At 44.0% G+C, this 22,625-nt stretch overlaps 1 protein-coding gene across 8 annotated transcripts in view; it reads right to left on the reverse strand.

Moving 5' to 3' along the window:
• Window positions 1-22,625, reverse strand: part of SEPTIN8 (septin 8) — a gene marked incomplete at its 3' end in the record, with an annotated part of 54,420 nt that overhangs the window by 30,702 nt on the left and 1,093 nt on the right. For 7 of the 8 annotated variants that reach the window (XR_014507953.1, XR_014507954.1, XM_083427061.1 and 4 more), the window contains exon 2: window positions 1,446-1,560. Coding sequence is in view for 6 of the 8 variants with exons in the window: in XM_083427061.1 (XP_083283187.1) it covers window positions 1,446-1,560 (115 nt within the window). Of the gene's footprint in view, window positions 1-1,445; window positions 1,561-1,673; window positions 1,721-22,625 lie in introns of those variants that run through there. The other variant, XM_083427066.1, reaches the window with a different exon arrangement.

Raw genomic sequence — 22,625 nt, forward strand, 5'->3', positions numbered from 1 at the left:
AAGTATTTTCCAATACTCGCCAGATTGGACTGGGAAAAATTATAATTAACACAATAAGCATTTTATGGAATTTTTGCTGCAGCTAAATCTGCAAAAAGAAAAGCAAGAATTTGGCCTTGTAGGTCGCCTTCTGGAGACCAAAACCTGTTCCCCAGCAATCATATGCATGTTTCAAAAATTAAAACAAAGATCAAAGGCCCCAATTATCATTGCCAGAAGCAAATTATTCCAATCCGATTCCAATCTAACCACCGTAACTTTAATGCTCCCTGTGAAAGTCATAAGATAGGGGAGACAACTCTATCAGACTATGGAGGAGAAGGCAAGTAAGCAAGCAAGCCAGCAGCTTCAGCAACAACATCATATGGTGCAAGCTACCCAATCCTGTATTCACTGAGTTTTATTCTAACCAATGGTTGAATGTCGTAGGAGCAGGTCCAGCCATTAGAAATGCAAGCTACCTGAAAATCCAGCTTCTTAATGTGACTTTTTCACAGTTGTGAAAGCAATGTATAAGTCATGGCCTTCATCAATATCACATGAAACTCAGTCATATAGAAAGCAAGCAAAGCCCTTACCCCACTAAAAAGAAAAAAAGGGTGAATGGTGTTGAAATCCTATTACAGTGGTACCTCGGGTTAAGAACTTAATTGGTCCTGGAGGTCTGTTCTTAACCTGAAACTGTTCTTAACCTGAAGCACCACTTTAGCTAATGGGGCCTCCTGCTACCACTGCGCCGCCGCTGCATGATTTCTGTTCTCATTCTGAAGCAAAGTTCTTAACCCGAGGTAATATTTCTGGGTTAGCGGAGTCTGTAACCTGAAGCATATGTAACCTGAAGCGTATGTAACCCGAGGTACCACTATAGTAGTTTTAGCCTTGCCTCAACAAAATACATTACATCTCAAATGTGGGAGATTCAGCTCTGCACATCAGCCATGGTATAAGGTGTTGGGACTGCTCTATTAAGGCAATGGGAAATGCCCTCCTTCAGCCCCTGCCTGCCTGCCTTCTTACGTACGACCAGACCAGGAAGGAGGGTAGCTCAGCCTGTCATTGGCTCTGACTCCACCTACTGCTAGGGCTCCCTGCTTTCGACCCCACCAGTCCAGTCCCAATGGGCACCTGCCACCATGGGCAGAAGGCTGTGGTTTGAAAACAGTGCCTGAAAAACACAAGAAGCTACCTTACACCAGGTCAAATTCTTTGTCCATCTAGCCTAGGAGAGCTACTGTCAGAGTAGATGAGGCCAGATCTTAGGCTGAGATCTCTCCTGGCCCTTTTAACTGGAGACACCAGGGATTGAGCCTGGGACTTTGTGTGCATACAGAGCAGGTGTTCTTCCACTAAGCGACCGGCTCTCCCAGGCTTCTAACAAGTTGGTTTCTTCTACGTGTTGTTTTTGTCCAAGTGCTTTTCTCGTTTGCAGTGCACACTTTACTCACCCACACAGAGGATGTTGAAGCTGAAGCCTTGCGCTACAGATTTGCTGACAAGCTGATCAGGAAGACTGTCAAATCCAACATGGCCTCCCAGAGCGAGATTCCGTTTCTCTTCATTCTGCAGGGGGGAGAAAAAAAGAGAGTGCTATTATTTAGCAGGGGTTTTCTGAAAGGAAGTTAGCAGAAACTGGAGACTGGGGATGAAAAATATAAAAGCCATAAACACACTACCATTTCCCTTGAAGCCAAGCAGACTCCCTAGTCACAGAAGCAATCCTAGCACTGCCCACACAGAGGTTTATTATGTTTTTATATACCACATTCCAGACATACTGGTAATTATAGTCAAGCATCAGAAAAAAGCGGGGGGGGGGGGAGAGAGAGAAACTCTCCCTGATCTAACAAGGAATCGTCTTAAAGAGACAGGAGGCTTCAACTGTGAAGCCATTTCAAAAGGAAAACCAACACACAATCGGATCCGGCGGCTTTCACTGTGCAAAGGAGTGGCGGGGGAGGGAAGAGACAAATTCCCATGTTTTATTTATTACTTCTTAATCCTTTCATTTTCTAAAGTCTCCTGCATCTGAATCGTGTTAGCCAAGGGGAGCAGCTTTGGGAGCCCTTGATCTGTTTCCTTTGAATCTGCCATAAGCAGCTTTGTTCACCCGCACTCCTGAAGGGGGGCGCGAAGGTGGTGGGGGCTGCACATCACTCACCTCGCCATCTGCAACCACACCAGGTTTTCTTGCTACGGTGGTATCTTGGGGCTCTTTCCACACTTTCCATTTATAGTGGGATAGTTACTGTTTGAGCTGGCGGTTTAAAGAGTGGGTTTGGTAGCTGACTCTCTGCACCTTTGCTTATATGTCACTATTAGAGGGCGAGGTTTTCCTTTCTACACCAAAGGCAGGTAATGACCAAGTTGATAAAAGTTCCATGGCTGTAGGTCACACCCCTAATGCCACCTTGCACTCCTCCAGCCAGTAAATGGAGTTATAAGCATGTGCATGAGGGCAGATGCTATTTATTTAATGCCTAGTATTTTGGAGTACTGATCTGGAGGGAGAATAGAGGATTAGAAGAGGACCTATATGTCTGCCTGAGCCAAAGTGAACCTGGCTACCGTGAGGAAATTTTGTCTGAGGATAAGGATCGCTGTCATGGGCAGTACTTTGACTCTCTGCTGTTGTCGCTATCTGCCATCTCTGGTCAAAGTGGCCTTGAAACAGACCATCACCTAAACCATCCCTACTCCACAAAAAGTGAGATGGCGCTTATACACATGCCACACTACTGGAAATATCAAGTATATCCATTCCAAATCTTTCACAAAAGTCAGATTTTTGTTGCACTATAAAAAATGGGATGAAATGGGTTCCTCACCCCAAAACAAATCTCCATATACTGTCGCATTAGCAAAGAAGATGCAGGCACCCAGTTGGTAACCCCGATTGTACATGTTTGAGTGCTTGTCCTCTGAATCAACACAGGCGTTATCTGTAACATTAAACCAGGGGTGGCCTTCCAGATGTTGTTGAATTTCAACTCCCATCTGAAATCAAAAGAGGAACTTCCCTCATCTATTATTTTAAAAGTTGTCCACCCACTTCTCTGCAAACACCTTTCATTTAATGATAATTTTATTATCAGGATCGCAGTGGTTTGGTAGCTCCACAGGTAACAATTTGGAGAACTGTCCCAGAAGGACTACCCTGTGGGTCTACTTATGTGAAAACTGAGGAAGGCTTCTAATCCCTCAAAACTATATGGAGGTTAACTGAGAGTAGGAAATGTACAAACACTGATGCTTCTGGACTGAGTTTCTCCGTTCCCACCCGCATAAATCCTGTCTTGATGTTCCATCAGGCAGAACAGTCTACAGAAGCTAAGTGTTTATGAAAACCTTCACCGGCTGCCAATTTTAAAATTTATTCCAGTGGAGGACTTGAAGCCTTGAGACTTCTCTCCAAGATTACTAAACAAAAGATTAACTTGTTGTTCAACTTAAGACCAGCTCAAGCATTCTAATGTCCTCTTTCAAAAGACTAAGCACACACTCCCTTTATTTTAAAAGGCAAGAGAAGAAACACCAAAAACAACTTTCTTGGCTGTGACGGAACTCTGCTATTCAAGCTCTCTTTCTGAAATGATCTCATCTTTTTTTACGGAACATATTGATAGACATTTGTGCTCCCGCTCCCTTTTCCTCCACCAAATGAAGAACAGCACAAAGAGTCTCCAGACAGGATTTCAGGATAGAGAAATATCCTGACCCCAGGGCCGTCTTTCCTATAGGCACTAGGAGTGAAGGACACCTGGGCGCTGGGCTCTCAGGGGCACCAGGCCTAGAGTCCGGGGCCCAAGAGTCCGGGGAAGAGCCCGCTCGTCGGTCAGAGCGCTGCAGCGGGCTCTTCTGTGCAGGCGGCTCTGTGCCATGAGTTCGGGGGCGACCAAGCCAGTGAGACGCTGAGGTGGGCAGCCGGCTCCGCCCTCCTACGCACCTGGGACTGGGCAACGGGGTGGGGGGCTGAGTAGATCTTTGCACCCCGGCGCCACATATGCTTAAGACAACCCTGGCTGACCACAACAGTTTACTCCACTATCACCATCAACATTTTAAAAACTCATCTACACCTACTGCGTTTGTCAGCAGAAACTGAAGCCATCACTCAAAGCTGTATATTTTGTATGATGCTGTTCCAGTAAATCACTTCAGGACTCCCTGTTTGTGTAACACAGTAAGCCACGTTATGGTATCACTTAGCACGCCACCCAAGCTGGAAGTTGCAGTTAAGCTCCCTTCTCCCTAAGCAGAGCTCTTCAATGTGAAGAGGGATCCTGGGCCAATGGGCACGTGCACACACACTTGTACATAGGATTTCTTTGTGTGGACATAATATAGGTAAAGGTAAAGGGACCCCTGACCATTAGGTCCAGTCGTGGCTGACTCTGGGGATGCAGCGCTCATCTCGCTTTATTGGCCAAGGGAGCCGGCATACAGCTTCTGGGTCATGTGGCCAGCATGACTTAGTGGACATAATATAGGGGTTCAGCGAATACATGGCAAGTGGGGCTGATGCACAGTACAAGTGTGTTCACAAAGGTTACTAGCCCAGAAAAACTGGGTAGCCTGAAAACCTGCTCCACATACGTATGGTAGGCTCAAATATTAAATGAATGTGAACATCTAAGGCAGGCATGTCCAAAGTCTGTTTCAGGGGCCTAATCCAGTTAGTTGTGGCAGTTTATTTCTGGGGTAAAATCCTAAAAAAAAAGCTCAACAACTTCAATCCTTTAAAAAAGGTCAATAACTTTCAGCAAATCTGGCCCTCTTTGAAAAAAGTTTGGACACCTCTGACTACAGTATCATTTAAAAAAAGATATCTTTAAATCTCAACGCGGGGATGGAGAGGGGAGAGCAAGAAAATGACATCAGGCAGGGAGAGAATATTGCACAGCGAGGGGGTGTCTAACCATTCCCCAACCACAACCGCCCTGATGTAAGCCACACACTCAAAACTCACTGCTGGCACGATTGGAAATTTCTGTTCCAAGGCCAATTTCAGCTTGAGGGATGGAAGGATGGTGGCAGAGGTTTTTAGCCGGACTGCAACACACAGGAAAAGGATTAAATCCTCCTTCCTATATGCTGCCGTCACAATTTCACTCCTCTTCAGCAACTGATGTATTCGATAGATATGTATTGCTACTGTCTTTTTGTAAGTTAGCCATTATAATTTATGTTCTGCTTTATGCTGCTTTTATTACTGTGTGTCATTAGCTACCCAGTGCTCCAAAAGGGAAGAAGGCTGGGATGCACAAAATGCTAAATAAATATTCGAATAACTTTTTAAAAATGCATTATTACATGCTTGTGCCATGTGGCTCAGTGGCAGAACATCGGCTTCGCATGCAAAAGGTCCCAGGTTCAATCCCTGGCCTCTCCAGGGAACAGTTCCCTGTCTGAAATCCTAGGGAGCCATTGCCATTCAGTGCATACAGTACTGAGCTGGATAGGCTAGTGGTCTGACTGGGTACAAGACAGCTTCCTAGGAACTTAGTTTGGCCCTTAATTCATTTGTGCTGGAGGTGGGGAGAAAAGAACTAGATCTTTTCCATTTTACAGAAGCTTCTCTTCATGGTCATCTGAAGTCTGTTCCTCCTCACCAAAGGAAGCCAGGTGAGTGACTTATTACAAGCCTGCTTTTACTATCGAAATACAAAATGTGAATTACGGACTATCCAATCACTTCAGCTGGCAGTCTGTATTCTTAATGAAAATTGCCTAGGGCTGATATGTTCCTCACACCCACCCTCTCTAAAGCATAAATGAAAGACAAGTTATAAACATAAAACCAAAACCTTTGAAGGCTGTGTCATTGACACTGCCTGGAAAGGAAGTAAACAAGGTTTTGCCAGAGAGCTATGATTAGAATATGAATGCCCCGAAAGACCAGAGACATGTTCCTAGGCAACAGCCAGAATCAGTATTATGAGTTTATAAGAAAGCTCTGTCTCAGCCTAGCCAAATCGCAAAACCAAGACAATCCAAAATCGGGAAAATGAAAAGATAATATGTGCTTTGGGAGTTATTTTATGCTTCCCCTCCTCTTCTAATATGTTCACAGTTGCTTCTGAGTAGCAGCCAGAAAGGAGACTGCATTACTCAGCCCATGTCTCAAAAATTAATATTGTAAAACCAACGAGAAAGTCAATGGTGGCCTTACTGTTGTAGTTTTCCATCTGATTCCAAACAAACAATTCTTGTGACTGAAGTAGAAAGAACAGAAGAATCAGCTGTCGATAAAAACTCAATCAAAGGCCTTGATCCAGCAACCCACAGACTTATTCAGGTGGATCAACTCCTGCACGTGGGAGAGCCAGTCACATCTGGTGATAGAAACCCCGCTCCAGTTCTTGCATGGACATTTCTTAGGATGAGCCAGGAGCAATCTGTCACTATAATCAATCACAAGACCCAGCACACAAACACCATTTGAATGCCAGTGCCCATCAACTGTGGGGTGTGTGCGTCAGCCCCTTCAAATATTTTAATGGGAGGCAGGGCGAAGGGACATCAGACCCTAGGAGTTGACTCCTATGGTGGATACCAAGAAACACAATACTTGCAACATTTGCCACTGCTGTTAGCAGCCTTGAGCACCGTTTGGTGGAAAGGCGGGATACAAATGCAACAAATAAATAAGATAAACAAACCTTACACACCTTGGGCAGGAAAAAATCCACCAGACAACATATCTGAAATACTGCAGCACATGAACTAATCAAGGAGGGCTTGGAACTGAAAATGATAGTCTTCGACACACTGCACAAAGGAACTAAACCACACAAAAGGGAGAAATGTGTTTGGATCTTTACTAAGACTATAATCAGCTGACTGACCTTTTGTTTATAAGCTACTTTAGATGTGCTGCCTCAGCAAGACCAGACCCACCTAATTAGCTTGTTGATTGTGCTCTAAAGAGCCTTTACTTATTAAGCCCTTGATTCTCCAGCCTTTTACTCACTGCCCAATAAAAATCTAGTCTCCTACTGGAAGGACAGATCTTGAAGCTGAGGCTCCAATACTTTGACCACCTCATGAGAAGAGAAGACTCCCTGGAAAAGACCCTGATGTTGGGAAAGATGGAGGGCACAAGGAGAAGGGGACGAAAGAGGACAAGATGGTTGGATAGTGTTCTCGAAGCTACCAGCATGAGTTTGACCAAACTGCGGGAGGCAGTGGAGGACAGAAGTGCCTGGCGTGCTCTGGTCCATGGGGTCACAAAGAGTTGGACACGACTAAATGACTAAACAACAACAACTGTTGTCATTTAAGTGTCCTCTCATTTGACCCCACGTAGGGCCTTTTAATTCTAAAAGATGTGCCAGAGCAAGTAAGCAAGCTCTCTAGGCAAAGCTTTATGCCTAGCACACATGAAACTGCCACATTCCCATGTTGTCAATGTGAAGAAAAAGCCTGGTTCCTCGTGCCTCCATTTCCCTTGAGGCACATCATCTCCAGAATCCACAGGAAAGGTGCTGCCTGGCAGGAAAATCTGGGGAATCCTGGTTGCCATTTCTATCAACTCCCTATTTCTGCCTCAGAGGGTGTCTTGGGTCTTCCAAACTCCTGGCCAGGTGTTCACACTAGTTACCTGCCCAATGTGGCATAGGAGCCAGGAGTGTGTGTCAGACAGGGCCAGCACACCTATGAGGCAAAGTGAGGCAACTGCCTCAGGCAGCAGGATCCATTGGGGCAGAAGATCCAGCCTCCAAGGAATGCATTGCCAGGTGCAATGTGCTCCTTGGAGGTCAGATCTGCCACCTCCTCAGCAGCACATCCAATGCCACATCTATAGTGACAGGAGGCACTGCTTGTCTCTTCCCACGCCTGGGGAGGAAGTGGTAGGGGCTGCCCTCTGGGGTCTCCACCTGCCCAGTGTGATTCAGAGTGGGCCCTTTCCCCCCAGCACCATGAGAGCCTTTGATTCAACCACCAGGTAAGGTTGATTGGATTCCTCCATTTGTTCCCGATGTTGGTCTTCACTCTCCCCCTTGTTCCTGATGGAAATCTTCACTTGTTCTTCTTTTCTGGCAGGAGGCACCATTTTCTGGTTCGCCTGTGGTGCCCAAATGTATTAGCCATCCTTGGGGGTCAGGAGAACCCCAGAACAGCGTGCAGGAGAGGGGAGAGGCATTGTTCTGCTGGCAAGCTGATACACTTGCACAGATGGAACATTCCACACAGTGTGACATTCACTCATTTTTATAAAGAACAGCTAGGCTTGTTGGCTTTAAAAGTGAAAAAGAGTTGTAAATTCAAATGTCATAATGCACAGTAACTATCTCTGAGATATAGGGCACTCTATAGGATCCATTGATTACTTCATAGGTAGGTGAAATCTGTGACTCGGTTAATGTCACTCAGGGTGCCCAATTAGAGCACAGCTGCAGGTCAGAATATTCAGACCACTGAACTGTTGGCATGAATTGTCAGGGCAGGCTGCAGTCCTGAGATCAAGAGCATTGTGACATGTCCTCTATTACAGCTTAACTTGCATGTTCTATAGCCACCTTCTCATATCCACAGTTTTGAAGGGGGAAGCATCTCCCGTCCATGGTACCAGGGGAAAATGTTCCTCTTCAAGGAAGCCTTTGGCTGGTTAAACCATCTATGGTCTTTAAAATCTGTTTGCGGGAGGGGGAGCTATTAGGATATTGGGGTTTTTTGCTAATAATAATAATAATAATAATAATAATTATATCCTGCCCTCCCCAGCCGAAGCCGGGCTCAGGGCAGCTAACAACACTAAAATAGTGCAACATTAGAAAAACATTATTATATTATATTATATTATTATATTATATTATATTATATTATATTATATTATATTATATTATAATGTATCTTGTGTTTTCATTTTGCATTTTTATTTTGTAAATGGCTCTGCGACTTTTGGGTGAAGGGTGGTTTATAAATTTAATAAATAAATAAATATAAATGCAACATACAGTGGTACCTTGGAAGTCAAATGGAATCTGTTCCAGAAGTCCATCTGACTTCTAAAATGTTCAGAAACCAAGGTGCGGCTTCCGATTGGCTGCAGGAGGCTCCTGCAGCCAATCGGAAGCTGCAGAAGCCGCGTTGGACATTCAGGTTCCAAAGAACATTCGCAAACCCGAACACTCACTTCTAGGTTTGCGGCGTATGGGAGCCAAAATGTTCACCTTGCAAGGCGTTTGAGATCCAAGGTACTTTCAGCAGAATGCAATCAAGGACCCATCAGAATACAGTTTCAAAAACAGGTTATGATATAGTTCTTGAACTGAAAGACTTGCTACAGCTGCAGAAAGGCTGCTTTCCACTGCCCCCCCCCCCGGTCCATGAGGTGAGGGAACTCATGGAGGAAGGGTGGGTTGCCTTGGCCCTGCTCAAGAATCATGGACTTGCTAGGCTACATTGGGGTGAGCATGTGCAACACACACAATTTTTTATTTTAAGAAACCTGCCGGCATCAATAAATATTTGATGTTCAGAACTGATTGTGAAGCGAGTGCATTTACTGTTGTCAAGCTTTTATAGAGGTGTCAAGAATGCCTTTATGCAGGGGTAGGAAGCCTTCATGGTTGTCAAATCAACTTTGTTTTCTATTAGAACGACAAGCAAAAGCCACGCGGTTAAAATTAAAAAAAACAAACCAGGGTGCCTCTGACTACATTCCAAGCCTAGGAATTTATTTTTCAATATCAGAACTGAACTGAACTGAGGGCACAGTCCTTTCACACAAATATCTATTCCTGGTTAGTTTTCTTCCTTTTAGCAGCCTAATTTAGATTTGGGGGGGGGGGGTTATTTAATTGTTGCTAATGTTTAAACAGCTGGGAGTCAGGAAAAACCCATGCTGATCTAATGCAGCCCCCTGGAAATATACCAGTAGATCCCAATCTGTTGTGTGCCAACCCCTACCTTAATATAAAGCCTGGTTTTCATTATAAATATTTTTCATAACAAACCTCATTGCCTGAGCACCTACAAAGGGGAAAGCCCTCTGTCATACCAGCAAAGGACACAAGGGGAAGCCAGTTTCTGCCTTTCAATATGAAAAAAGGCTGCAAAGACTGTGCCTATGAGCAAAGAGTTTGAGCACCACTTCCAGACATTGGACTAAGGCACTGGAAAAAACTATATGCTCAGTGGGAAATTAAGGATCTCCTCCAGTCCCACAACATCTGCAAAGCAGGAGAGAAACTACTTCAGTCATTCCGCATTTCCTTCTGTGGCACATGCCTCAAACACTCTGATTCTGTTCCAAAGGAATGGCATTGATTTAAATAGGACTTCTTTGCTTCCTGAATGAAAGGTTTTAACAGCTTAGCAAACTATCCCATCCTGTGGCTCAGTGGGATAATACAGACCCTGATTAAAAAAAAAAGAGTACAGGATTAGGATAAATTGGGTATTTTGTACAGTAATTGGGCAAAAGATATTGTCACTGGTTAAGCAGTCACATCATAATCCAAGCCAGGAGTTGAGAGACAGAAACAGAGACACACAGAGAGAGGGGGGGTGGTGGGGAGGAAGAATAGTTTGAGAACTGTTTCACAAAGCAGGGTGTGGGTAAGCAGAGCAGAAATCTATCTCATAAGAAGGACTGTTGCATGCAGCTACTGAGGAATTTGGGTGGCCTAGAGGCAATGGTTTATATTAATTACATGCAGCTATGTATGATAATTAGCTGTGGTCCTCTGGCCCACATGAATTGCCAAATGTGACCTTAATATTGGTAGGCCGTTCAATGGCCCTCTAAAGTTATTACAGCAGCTTGTTCAGTGAAATCCAAAGTTCCATTCATTTTGTACAGCAGAACTCTTGTTGTCAGAAACTAAGTAGGTATCAGCCATTTGATGATGATGATGAAGCTGTTTAAGAATCAGTTCATTCACCATTCAGGAACAAACGCTTTCAAGCATCCAAAAACCCAGACTGCATCTGTGCTAAGCAACACTCGTAGCCAACTTGAGCAGATGGGGGGACACACACACAGGAAGGGTAACATTCTCTTCAGCTCCTTCATTTGCAAGCTGCAGTACAATCCCAGAATGCAGATCAGGAATGAAGGAGGGAGAATCTTCCGAACAACTCCGTTGCAATGCTGCTTCTGTTGATCTGGAGTGCACAGCAACCAAACCTTTCAAGCTTTGTTTCAAGCTTCTGTAACAAACTGCACAACTTTCAAAATGGGTAAACCAGAGGTGGGTTTTGGGCAGTGTGACTGGTTCCGCCGCACTGGGTACTGAGCCTAGGGGGCGCTGCAGGGTGCTATGAATATGATGTAGTGAAATGAGCAGAAAGGAAGGAGGCCGGGGGAGACGACTTTTGGCCTCTCATGATGTGCCGCTGAAAAGTGAAAGACCAAAGTCTGCCTCTAGGTAAACCACTTCAGAGTGGGATGTTTATTGACTTCTCTGATTCTCCCACCACCCTTCTCCAGTCAATGCATCAACAGAAATTTCATACTCTTCTTGTACCTTCAACTACAGGCATCTGTGGGCAGATTCACACCACACTTTTTAAGCACACTTGAGGCACATGGTTTCCCCCAAAGAATCCTGGGATGTAGCTTGTTAAGGATGCTGGTAACTGTGTCTCTGAGGAAAAAACTCCCATTCCCACAATTCCTTGAAGGAAGTCATGTGTTTTAAATGGACACTGAATGTTGCAAAAAGTTGGTTCACTAGGAATGTGAAGATAATCAACCTCTTTGTTGGCCCACCAAGCTCACAAGTTCCAACCCATTACTTTGCTGTTTCCTTTCCTTTAAGGGATCAAAAACAACAACCCCGTCCTCATATTCTGCTGTACCCATTAGAACCGCAAGCACCGAGAGGAAAATCTTTGCTTCTGCTCAGCAAAGCAAGAGCTTTATTAGCAATGCCACTCTGACCTTTTAGAAGCACTTCTCTGATGCTGACAAAATGGGGTTCTCTGGAAGGCAAAAATGCCTTTTCCTCAACAGCCCCAGCACATTTATGGAAGGCTATTCAATGGGCTGGGGCTCTTACCAAGCAAGCTGATCTTACATTTGAGCCTCTTTATCTAAATGCTGTTTCTGGACTCACCTTAAAAAGCAAACAATATGTCACTTATCTCTGCTTAGGTATGTGCTGGATTGCTCAATCTCCGACTTCTTCATTGCTATAAGCATAGCTGAAGGATGATCAAGGTATTAAAAACGTACGTTGTGAAAGAAATAGCTGCTCAGTCCAGAAACACATGCTCTCCCAGTTGCCCATCCCATTCATGACAGCGGAGAGCTGCTCTCTCTTTCCCACACTGACAAACAGGACATTTGGTGAGCTTTTAATTTCAATAGCAGGCATGAATGCAAAGTAAAAAAAACAACCTGTATTTGACTATAAAAGAAGAGGACAGTATTGTACACATCAATACAACACCAAAATACAAACTCATATTTCTAACTGGCCATGCTTGGATTACATTATGCCTTAAGTATTTAAAAAACCCTTTGGAATTTTGCATTATAATATTTTCCTTACCTAAACAAAGGATAGACTCCAAGTTCCTCCAAATTTGGGGAGGAGAGTTTAAATGGGATCCAAAAGGCTATGCATAGCATTTTGTCCATGTAGACTTTTTTTGTGCCCCCTTGTCACTACAGCCCCATGTGATCCTCAAGGTGGTGCCTGGGAAACCCCAGCAGAGGAGAACAGCAACACAGTGCAGAGGAATGAAATGGGAGCAGGGGAAACATGAAACTCCCTGTGTGTATAATATTGACATTTATGCAGGTCTCTTTTAAGCCTGGCCTTGTTCCCCTTGGCACAAATTGCAAGAGGTGCTAAGTTCTCTTGCCCGAATCACATTTTTACAGCAGTCAAATATCTCTACACTGCCCCCCTGCCAGAATCCTCTCCAATGTTTTCTAAAAGCATTCATGGTAAAACCTGACAGACATCTACAGATCAGAGTTATGGTACCTCTTCCCTTCTCTAGGCCAGACAAATAAGCCAAAGATAAACAGATCAGGTCAAAACTCTAACCCCTGTCAATGTGTGCACACTGCAAGAATAGCCATCCAAGTATTTGGATAGATGGGTAAGGCTTCAGGAATGATGCTCCCCCACCCTACACAAAGTGAAAGAATGTTGCACTTAATCAGGTTTTTCTGATCTGTTGCTGTATTTATACAAGGCAGCCTAATGTTGCGAGAGCACACAGGAACAAAATTAGGGTTTGCTCTGGTCTAGTTCTCACTAAAGTGGTAAACCTGTCTTGGACCTGGGCCACTTCAGCAGGCAGGCTCTTTATTTGTTTACTTATCTTTTTACGGTTCTTAGAAAAATACCGTACAAGGAAGAAGGTTATACCAGCACTATTCCCCCTGTCATGTTCAGGGATTTGTTTTTATTTTTATTTGGAGGAGCGGTGAAATCTGGGGGCCCTCCCATCTACAGCCTCAAGTGGCAGAGGCCAGACACAGTTATACCAAATTAACTGGGCCTCTTATCACTGCTGCACAGAACACACTCCTGCAAACGTAAGTTGGACCTTGGAGAAGTCAGCGAAAAAACAGAGGGAAACCATGAAACAAAAAAATGAAAGACATTTCCTCCAGAATGACCTTAAGGATGAGAAAGTTCATGATTTCAGCAGAACAAGAATTCCATTCCCCAAATGAGTACATGCTGGAAAAGATAAACAGCGTCTGGTTTGGAAAACGAAAGGCCACAGTCAGTTCTGTTAGCAAGCCCCTGCTCAGTCGAACTTTCGGAGGAGCTCAAAGCTCCCTTCGCCACCAGTCTCAAAGCTCTTTGGCAACAGAATAACACAATGATACACATTTGAAATCTAAATACTTCAAATCCTTAAGCAGTTGTTCATTCAAAACTCTTAAGACAAATCCTTGGAAATTTAGACATTTTTGTGCAAGGCCCACCATTCCAAGACATTCAAGGTGAGTGGTATAAAGAGGGTTTATCCATGCAGAACTGTAGGGCAGGTCAGAGAAAAGCAGCAGCCCAAGGTAAGAACTGTGTTCAAGTGGGGACTCAGGTCCAAGACTAAAATACTATCCACTTATCACTGGTGCAAATGAGGAAGAATGGTCCGGCCCTTCATCTCCTGTTCACTCAAGTTCTCTCCCAGGCACAGGTTTAGACAAGTCTGCACTAGAATATAAATATATATCTCCTGTTGCAGCCTAAGACAAAGGTTCTATATGTACCCTGTATCAATTATGTAGGCTAAGGCTGCAATCATATACCAAGTTTCCTAGGAGTAAGCCGCCCTGAACATGGCTAATGTGGATTTAATAACTACCTGTGTTGCTGATATTCTGGCATTTTCCCTTTTGATCTCAATGTCTGTTTCATAAGCAGTTCTGAAAAATCTTTGGAGTTAACACACCTTGGATATAAATATATTAAATGAATAAATTAAATAAAACATAGTCATTCAGATGTAGGTGATGAGTGCCTTAAATCTGGAGGGCCAAGCAGCGGAAAAAAGGGGCCATGAATCCATAAATTCACTCATGCAGTGGTAAACATGATGCGTGCCAGTCTCATCTCTCTTCTCCCCACCCTAAGTTTAGAGATAGGAAAGGAGCAGTTGAAAGGGCTTGCAAGTTGCATTGCATCAGTCACATTGCAGTTCTAAGGTTCTAGGACTGGGAGCGGCTGCCAAGACCATATAACATTGGTCCTGAAAGACCTACATTGGCTCCCAGTACATTTCCGAGCACAATTCAAAGTGCTGGTGCTGACCTTTAAAGCCCTAAACGGCCTTGGGCCGATATACCTAAAGGAGCATCTCCATCCCCATCATTCTGCCCCGACACTGAGGTCCAGAGCCAAGGGCCTTCTGGTGGTTCCCTCACTGCGAGAAGCCAAGCTACAGGGAACAAGGCAGAGGACCTTCTCAGTAGTGGCACCCACCCTGTGGAATGCCCTCCCACCAGATGTCAAAGAGAAAAGCAACTACCAGACTTTTAGAAGACATCTGAAGGCAGCCCTGTTTACAGAAGCTTTTAATGTGTGACATTTTACTGTATTTTTAATCTTTGTTTGAAGCAGCCCAGAGTGGCTGGGGAAATCCAGCCAGATGGGCGGGGTACAAATAATAAATTACTGTATTATTATTATTATGACAACCTGGAAAGTGCTGTGCAACTGTAGGGATGATCCATGTCTGTGCTCCAACTCCCTGCTCAAGAAGAGGGTAGAACAGCCTTCACCATTCTAGTGATGCCCAGATACCTTGATCTACAACTCCCATCTGTCCCTGCCAACACAACCCCATTCCTGCCCTCATGCTGCCCTTGGTAGGATGCACTAAGAGGCATCAGAGACAAGACAAGACAAGACAAGACAAGACAAGACAAGACAAGACAAGACAAGACCTGTCCCCTTGGTAGGAGAAGTACAGGATCACAGCAACCATGGGTTTTAATCTGGCTAAGGCACCAGCCTATGCATGCAGGGAAGCTGTCGGCCCAACAAATTACAGTGGTGCCTCGCAAGACGAAAAGAATCCGTTCCGTGAGTCTTTTCGTCTTGCGGTTTTTTCGTCTTGCGAAGCAAGCCCATTAGCGGAGTAGCGCTATTAGCGCTATTGGCAGTTTAAGGGCTAAAAACGGCTTTTTAAGGCTTAAGGGATTAGCGGTTTTGCTGCTAAAATGCTTTTAGCAGCTTAGCGCTTCAGAAAAAGGGGTTTTGGAGCGGAAAAAAACCCTCAAAATTTTTTGTCAATTTTCGTCTTGCGAAGCAAGCCCATAGGGAAATTCGTCTTGCGAAGCGCCTCTGCAAACGGAAAACCCTTTCGTCTTGCGGGTTTTCCATCTTGCGAGGCATTCGTCTTGCAGGGCACCACTGTAAATTAGTTGGATGGTGATTGGAAAACAGGCACTTTGGGGACATGACATATGGCACCTTTCCTAGAGAATATCTAGGGAGGCTCATGTCATCCCAATTCCACGGTGGTGGTGGGAAATCTAAGAACACAGCTCTGACTCAACTCCCTTTTCTGCAAAGGAATTATTTGCCCTATATCCTTTTGTGAGGTAGGAAACATCCCAAGCCGGCTCCAAGGCAATTCAAAAGGGAAATCACAGCCATCTACTTTCCCACAGCAGTCCTCCACAGAACATTTCACAGTTGTGGTCTGTTATGAAATGAGAGAGAGAGACACATGACCTCTTCTCACACTGTTGCCTTAGCTATTGGTAACATTTCTGAAATGTTTTTCTAACTCCTTTATTTGCCAAGAACACCCTATCATCTCAAGAGCTTTACATCAAACCTCAGCAGCTGAGGGTGAAGCATAAAACCACTAGCACGGGGGGAGCCCAGCAAAACAAGCCCAGCTCCCCAGATTGTGCCACATCAGTTGTCAGCTTCTTATAATAGTTCCTTCCATCGCACTTTGCATTTAGCAACGTGGGGGTGAGGGGGATAGAGAGAAGAGAGGGGCTGGCTTGTTTTAAACATAGTGTGGGAAGTGAAGGCAGCTTCCCAAAGAAAAATGAAAAACAAACCCCAAACCCATACAATCTAATGTGGGACAAACGTTTAGAAATGTCAACAGTTGACAAGGAAGAGTGACATGCTTCATAAGGGTGTCCAATCCAACCGACATTTGTTGTGTGTATTAAGGGCATCAGGCACACAATATGTTGTTGTTTAGTCGTTCAGTCGTGTCCGACTCTTCATGACCCCATGGACCAGAGCACGCCAGGCACACAATATAGCCATCTCAAAATGAACAACCCAGAACACACAAACCCAGAACAAAATCCCCAATGTGAATTATGAAAGAAGCACCAAGAAGGCGCTTCACACGTGCTCAGAAGGGTCGCTAAATATCCCGAAGCCCAACTATAGCCCTGCAGGGCAGAGCTGAAACACAAGCTGCTGGCTCAAGGGAAAAAATTATGCTTCAGGTTGCTCCCATCAAGCTTTAAGGAGAAAGGGATCAAGATGAGTTGCAGAGAAGCAGCAGAGATACACTCTTCATATCACACTTAAATTACAATTATTTTTAATAGATGCATTCCACACTTCCAGTTCTGCAACCATGAATAATGGCTTAATAATGAGACATTAACTACTGGGTGTTTGTGTGAGATGGAGTCCTTATTCATCAGGATCCCATATGACATTGGCTTTTAGGTCATGCAGGGTTTCTGTGGGAGTGCTGGAAGTATTGAGAATCAAATGTTATTCCAACCACAGCCTTGGATTCAATGATCACTACTGGTATTTAAAAAGGAAGCTCAGAACTCCCCCATAGAAGTAACATAATGGCCTGGTTCTGACAATCATTTCTCAGCTTAAACAAGCCAGTATATATGCACAAGCCTCTGTCATTATGCTCTCTGTCATTTTGCCACCTTTTCACTCCTTGGCATACACTGCAGTAAGCTGGGAAGTTTTCAGCTAACCATACCTTCTCATTCCATCCAGACTGGGAAACTATGGTTACCTGGTTTCAGAACCAGCCAGAGTTTTAAACCAGCTATTGCAATGAAGATGAAAACATTCAAAATGTGAAATGCTAAGTCTGCAGTCCTACACACACTTAACTTGGAGCAAGTCCCGATGAATTCAATGGGGCGTACTTCTGTATAGAAATGTAGGCTTGCACTGTAATTCCCGTAGGGTCAGAGCAGGTGTGCAGTTGTGAAGTAGCTATTCAACCATGTTTTATGAGCACCAAATCAACTCTTTGCCCTCCCTTTTGGCATCACAGGATAGGAAAGTGATTCAGCACCTAAATCAAAGTCGGCCAAAGTAATGAGCAGCCAAACTGTATGGATGGATGCTAACTTTCTAGTGACTTCTATGGACATGGAGGTCCTTAGACCTTGCTTCCAAGTGTGCACAAGAATGCAGCCTTGGATTTCATTTAGTGTATACTGTATATCTTCAGGGGCACCAAGTTACTCAGCAGATATCGGTTATCAGCCCCGAGAATGTAACAAAACTAAAGAATCCACGTCTGTGCCACTATTGGGCAGAGATTTATATTTTATCCTCTCAACAAAACCCTGTAGGATGGATTAAGTTGAGAGATCGTGACTTGCTCAGGGCCACCTAGCAAGCTTCATGGTCGTGCAGGGATGGATGTTCAGTTTGGCTACATCTCTAATTAAATTAGGATTGATCTGCCCTTCCAGAGGCCATCATTAAGGTCACAGGCAGACAGAGCACACTGATGCTCCAGCAAAATCTTACATAACAACTGGGGCTGGCAGGGGGTGGGGGGTGGTATTCACATTCCATTGTCTTACACAAACATACCCGAAATTTATGATAGTGAAAAACAAACTGTTCTGAACAATATTTTAAATTTAATTTTCAAAATGCAGAACAATTCCCACAATATATTTCATAATAACTAAACACTGAGCTCCTCTTGCTTGACAGAGGGCCTTCCTAAGTATTACAATTCAGGGGAATGGCGCTTGACGTTCAAACTAGTATTGGTCCTTGGAAAAAGTAATGGAGGGGGGTGGGAGCGAAAGCCAGGTTGCTGAATCCAGTATCACCAGACCCCCAGTTTTGAATCGAAAAATGTTTTCCAAGGATAGATTGTGCAGCACTCAGATAAATGGGTCACAGCCCAGTTCATTTCATGCGTTACTTTCTCCCCATAGCCAGAGCTGTGTAAGGGCTTGAAACTAATGCAGAATGCTCAACATTTTTGTTCAGAGATCTGAGAAGGGAAGGAGGAGATGTTACAGGAGGGATGCACTCAAACCACGGAGAGAAAAGAATTTCTATATATTATGTTAGCTCAAACTACGACAACTTGAGCTTGGGAAGTTAAGCTAGTCCCGATACATGAAAATGAAAGGTGTTGGTCATCATTGTAATTCCTCCTGAATAACTCTACAGTAACATATAAGCTTTTGAACACCGCCAATGGCAGCTTTAAACCTACACAAATCCCATCCAGCTTGGCTTCTGGTAGCAATTATTCCGCATATACTGCCTGCATCATTCACCTAATAGAAACGATGTTTTAGATTTCTTGACGCCACACAAAAGCAAAAACCTGAGCAGCGCTTACTTTTGTGCTTTGTTTTGCATTCCGAGTGGTTCAAAACATTATCACGGGAACAATTTTCCTCCGAGCTAATTACTCTCAATAGAAACACAAGTAACCACTGAGAGCAAGTTTCTGGCAAGGTTTCAAGGCACTGGCGCTGGAAGGGAATACAAATGACTTGAGCTTGCTGTTTTAGCAAAACCCTCAACTCGGTTTATTTTTATTCCCATTGTATCAATGCCTACATGGATGTGCTTTCAACACTAACAACAAACAGCAGAACTTTTAAGTTATTCCTCCCCTCAAAAAAATTGGCATTACCACAATTATTTGGCATTTATGCTATAACTAGTGAAATTCCATCGTTATGATGGACTGGGGTGGGGGGTCCACGTTGCAGGCACTTCAAGATACGCAATTTGGCTGTGTGCATAGACAGAGGAAATCCCATTAATCCCACAGTGCCTGCTCCAGTATCAAGTTTTGCCGTCCTGCCATAATGTACCCAAGAACAGCAGTTTATGCTCCTGTGCATAACTGCATGCTTTCATTCTCACTTTGGATTGTCTTCCTCTGTGCACTATTTCAAACGCGCTCTTTTGCGAACTGCATGCAGACTGCAACCAACAGTGTGACATGTACACGTGCATTTCATTGCACACACATGGGCAAGTGCAGCTTCCGTACATGTGTGCATGCCATCAGTGAAGCAGACATGTGATCATCACATGATACTTTTTTCCACTCCCCCCCCCCACATGGAAGAGCTTTCCATTCAGGAGGAAATGCTGCAAGCCCTGTTGATTCAGGCTGCTTTACCCATCAGATTAACTGTGCTCTTGCTTTAATCTCAACTCTCCCACTTTGATTTGCCCCCACACTAAAACTCCACAGAAGGTCCCGATATACCTCTTGTCCTCCGGCATATATAGGCACCACCGTTTAGCTCAGTTTACTGGACTGGAGTGTTTGTCTCTTGGGTATGAACGCAATTTCCATCATTCTGCTTGTGGAATGCTCTCCCCAGAGGGGCTCGCCGGGCGCTTTTGTGACATATCTTTAGGCACCAGGCAAAAACATTCCTCCGATGAAGGGCAGTATAGATGTGTAATAAATAAATAAATTTCACTCTAGCACCCATTACAATGCCTCTCCCCCTTTTTCATTTCCCCCTATGAGGCATCAACTACCAGGCTGTGTACACACCGTACCTTTAAAGCACATTTGAAGCACATTCTTGCCCTCAAATATTTCTGGGCACAGGAGTTTGCCCTTCACAGAGTTACAATTCCCAGCAACTCCTAACAAACTTACCCCTTAACAGTGCCAGCAGCAGTGCACAAGCTCAACTGTCATATATAACAGCCGCAGTTGCACTATATATTTTGCACATGCAAATGTCGCCGCACACAATGTTCCACTGACTACCCTATTAACAAGGGTTCCGGCTAGTGGGATGGCTGCTATGCCAGCAGAAAGACACCTCTGAATATTACCCTACATTCATTTAAAGAATTTGCATCTTCAGAAAATCCCAGTGCAGGAGTTAGCCAACCCTGAGTTGGTTCATTTCAAAACACAGAGTTCCACTTGACTTATGCCATAGGCTGCAACACAATAAATAAACCTCCAGATGGCCAGAGAAAATGCTTGTGTGAATTAGCACAAGCTAAAAGCCAGGAAGGAAACAATATAATTGCTCAAATGAGCAGTTAGAAACCCATAGATGCAAGGCTCAGATCGTTTTAACTAACCTGTGCCTTTCATAGAGTGCAATGAGATTACTGTACAATGTATACAGTTATATGTACACAATGTATATATAAGAGCAGCTGTACATTTTGTAATTGTTTCATTTCTTCTTAACAGGAGGTTCCTGCAGACCCAACATAAATATACAAAACACTTCCCAAACTTTCCATCTGACATTTCAAACACACTACAAGGCACAGTCTTAGTTTGTGCCTCATAAATGTGCATTTAAATGATGTTGCCATTCAGAGACACCCACAGTGTTGGCTTAGAAAGCCATTCCTTGGCTTCTGTCTTGTTTAGATGCCAACATTTACACAATTAAGGATTTGCAATGGCCAGAGACATCTGGCAACTCAAACAAAACATTGGCTGTGTTCTAGACAGGATAATGGCACACACAGAGGTTTGACAATCAGCCTTCAAAAAAGAAATTATTCTGAAAGAAAAAAATTGTTGTTTGTTTTAGTAAGCATACTAAGGCATACATAAAACTAGTATATCCCAGGGTTTTATTGGGAAGGAGATCTCTCATTCTTTCACAGAGCTAGATAAAAGGTGTCTGAAAGAGACAGCACAGAGTGGTTAAATGCATAATGGACATGAAATTTCATTCATGCATGTTGCGCGAATGCATATCACAGACTTGAGGAATTCAAGGCTGATAGAGGTTTGGACTGTTAGCTGAACTGTGTTTGCATACTCTCAGGTCCAAGATAATGTGATATATATATATGTGCAGTGTCAACATCACATATGGGACTTCCAACAGACAGTTCACATTTCTATAATCAACTTATGTCAATAGGAAGATACTATTTAGCCTCAGTAGAAATGGTAGGTTCAGGCCCATAATTACAGCTGCTCATCATTACTAGAGTAAAAGCAGGGTTCGAAATTAGCAGGGAGCCAAGTGCATTTCATGCATAAAGATTCTCCATTTGCAAGCAGCTCAAAAAGTCTAGGTCCCATTTTTTTGCACCTGGCTGACACTCAAGGATTATTGAAATGTATGTGCTTTGAAGCCTCAAAGTATATGTTAAGGATAGACAATATGTTAAGAATACAGTAGAGTAAGCACCAAATTAAACATGTATTAACAATTTCTGTTAGAAATGTGATATTAACAATATGTCACTTATGTGAATTGCGTACTAGTTCATGCCTATGCAATAATAAATAAAAAGTGTTGCTGAACGGCAACTAGACACTCTGTTTTGGCGTCCACAACCCAGGAGCCATTTGGCTCCTAGCTTTTCTCTCCCAGTTTCTAACACAGAGTAAAAGCCACTAGCAAACAGAAAAGCTCACTTTTGCTTCTCTCTGTTATGCACTGCAAGTTTCGAGTTGCGTAAGTAATCGCAGCAATATATTGGCAGCCAACTATGTGGGTAATACTTCTGCTGAGCATCTGACTTCCCCGCCCAGGAATTATTAAATTAAGGACAGGGAACCTGTGGTCCTCCTGACTCCAACTCCCACGAGCCCTGATCATCAGCCACCATAGCAGGGTTTTTTGTTTTTCAAAAAGCATATCTGGAGGGCCAAAGGTTTCCCACTCCATTAAGATTAAATGCACCGAGAAGAATCCCCTTTGGGCGACAGCTGGTTCAGAATGAAAGAGGCTCATCTCTTTGAGATCCTGCACACAACATCCACAAGAAACAGCCCTTGTTTTCAGTGCGACTTGCTCAGAGGTGAGCAGTGGGAGTCGAGCCCATGCAGACACGCACAAGATCGAGCTGCAAGGACGCTTTTTTGAATTGCAGCTGCTGTTTCCATTCCTGAAGGCCAGCTGCCCATCTCCTGCCGCAGAGCCTAAACAAATACTGCAGGGCAGGGCGAAAAGTCCATCG

This window comes from Podarcis tiliguerta, assembly GCF_965153285.1.
Source record: "Podarcis tiliguerta genome assembly, chromosome: 2".
NCBI classification, from domain to species: domain Eukaryota; kingdom Metazoa; phylum Chordata; class Lepidosauria; order Squamata; family Lacertidae; genus Podarcis; species Podarcis tiliguerta.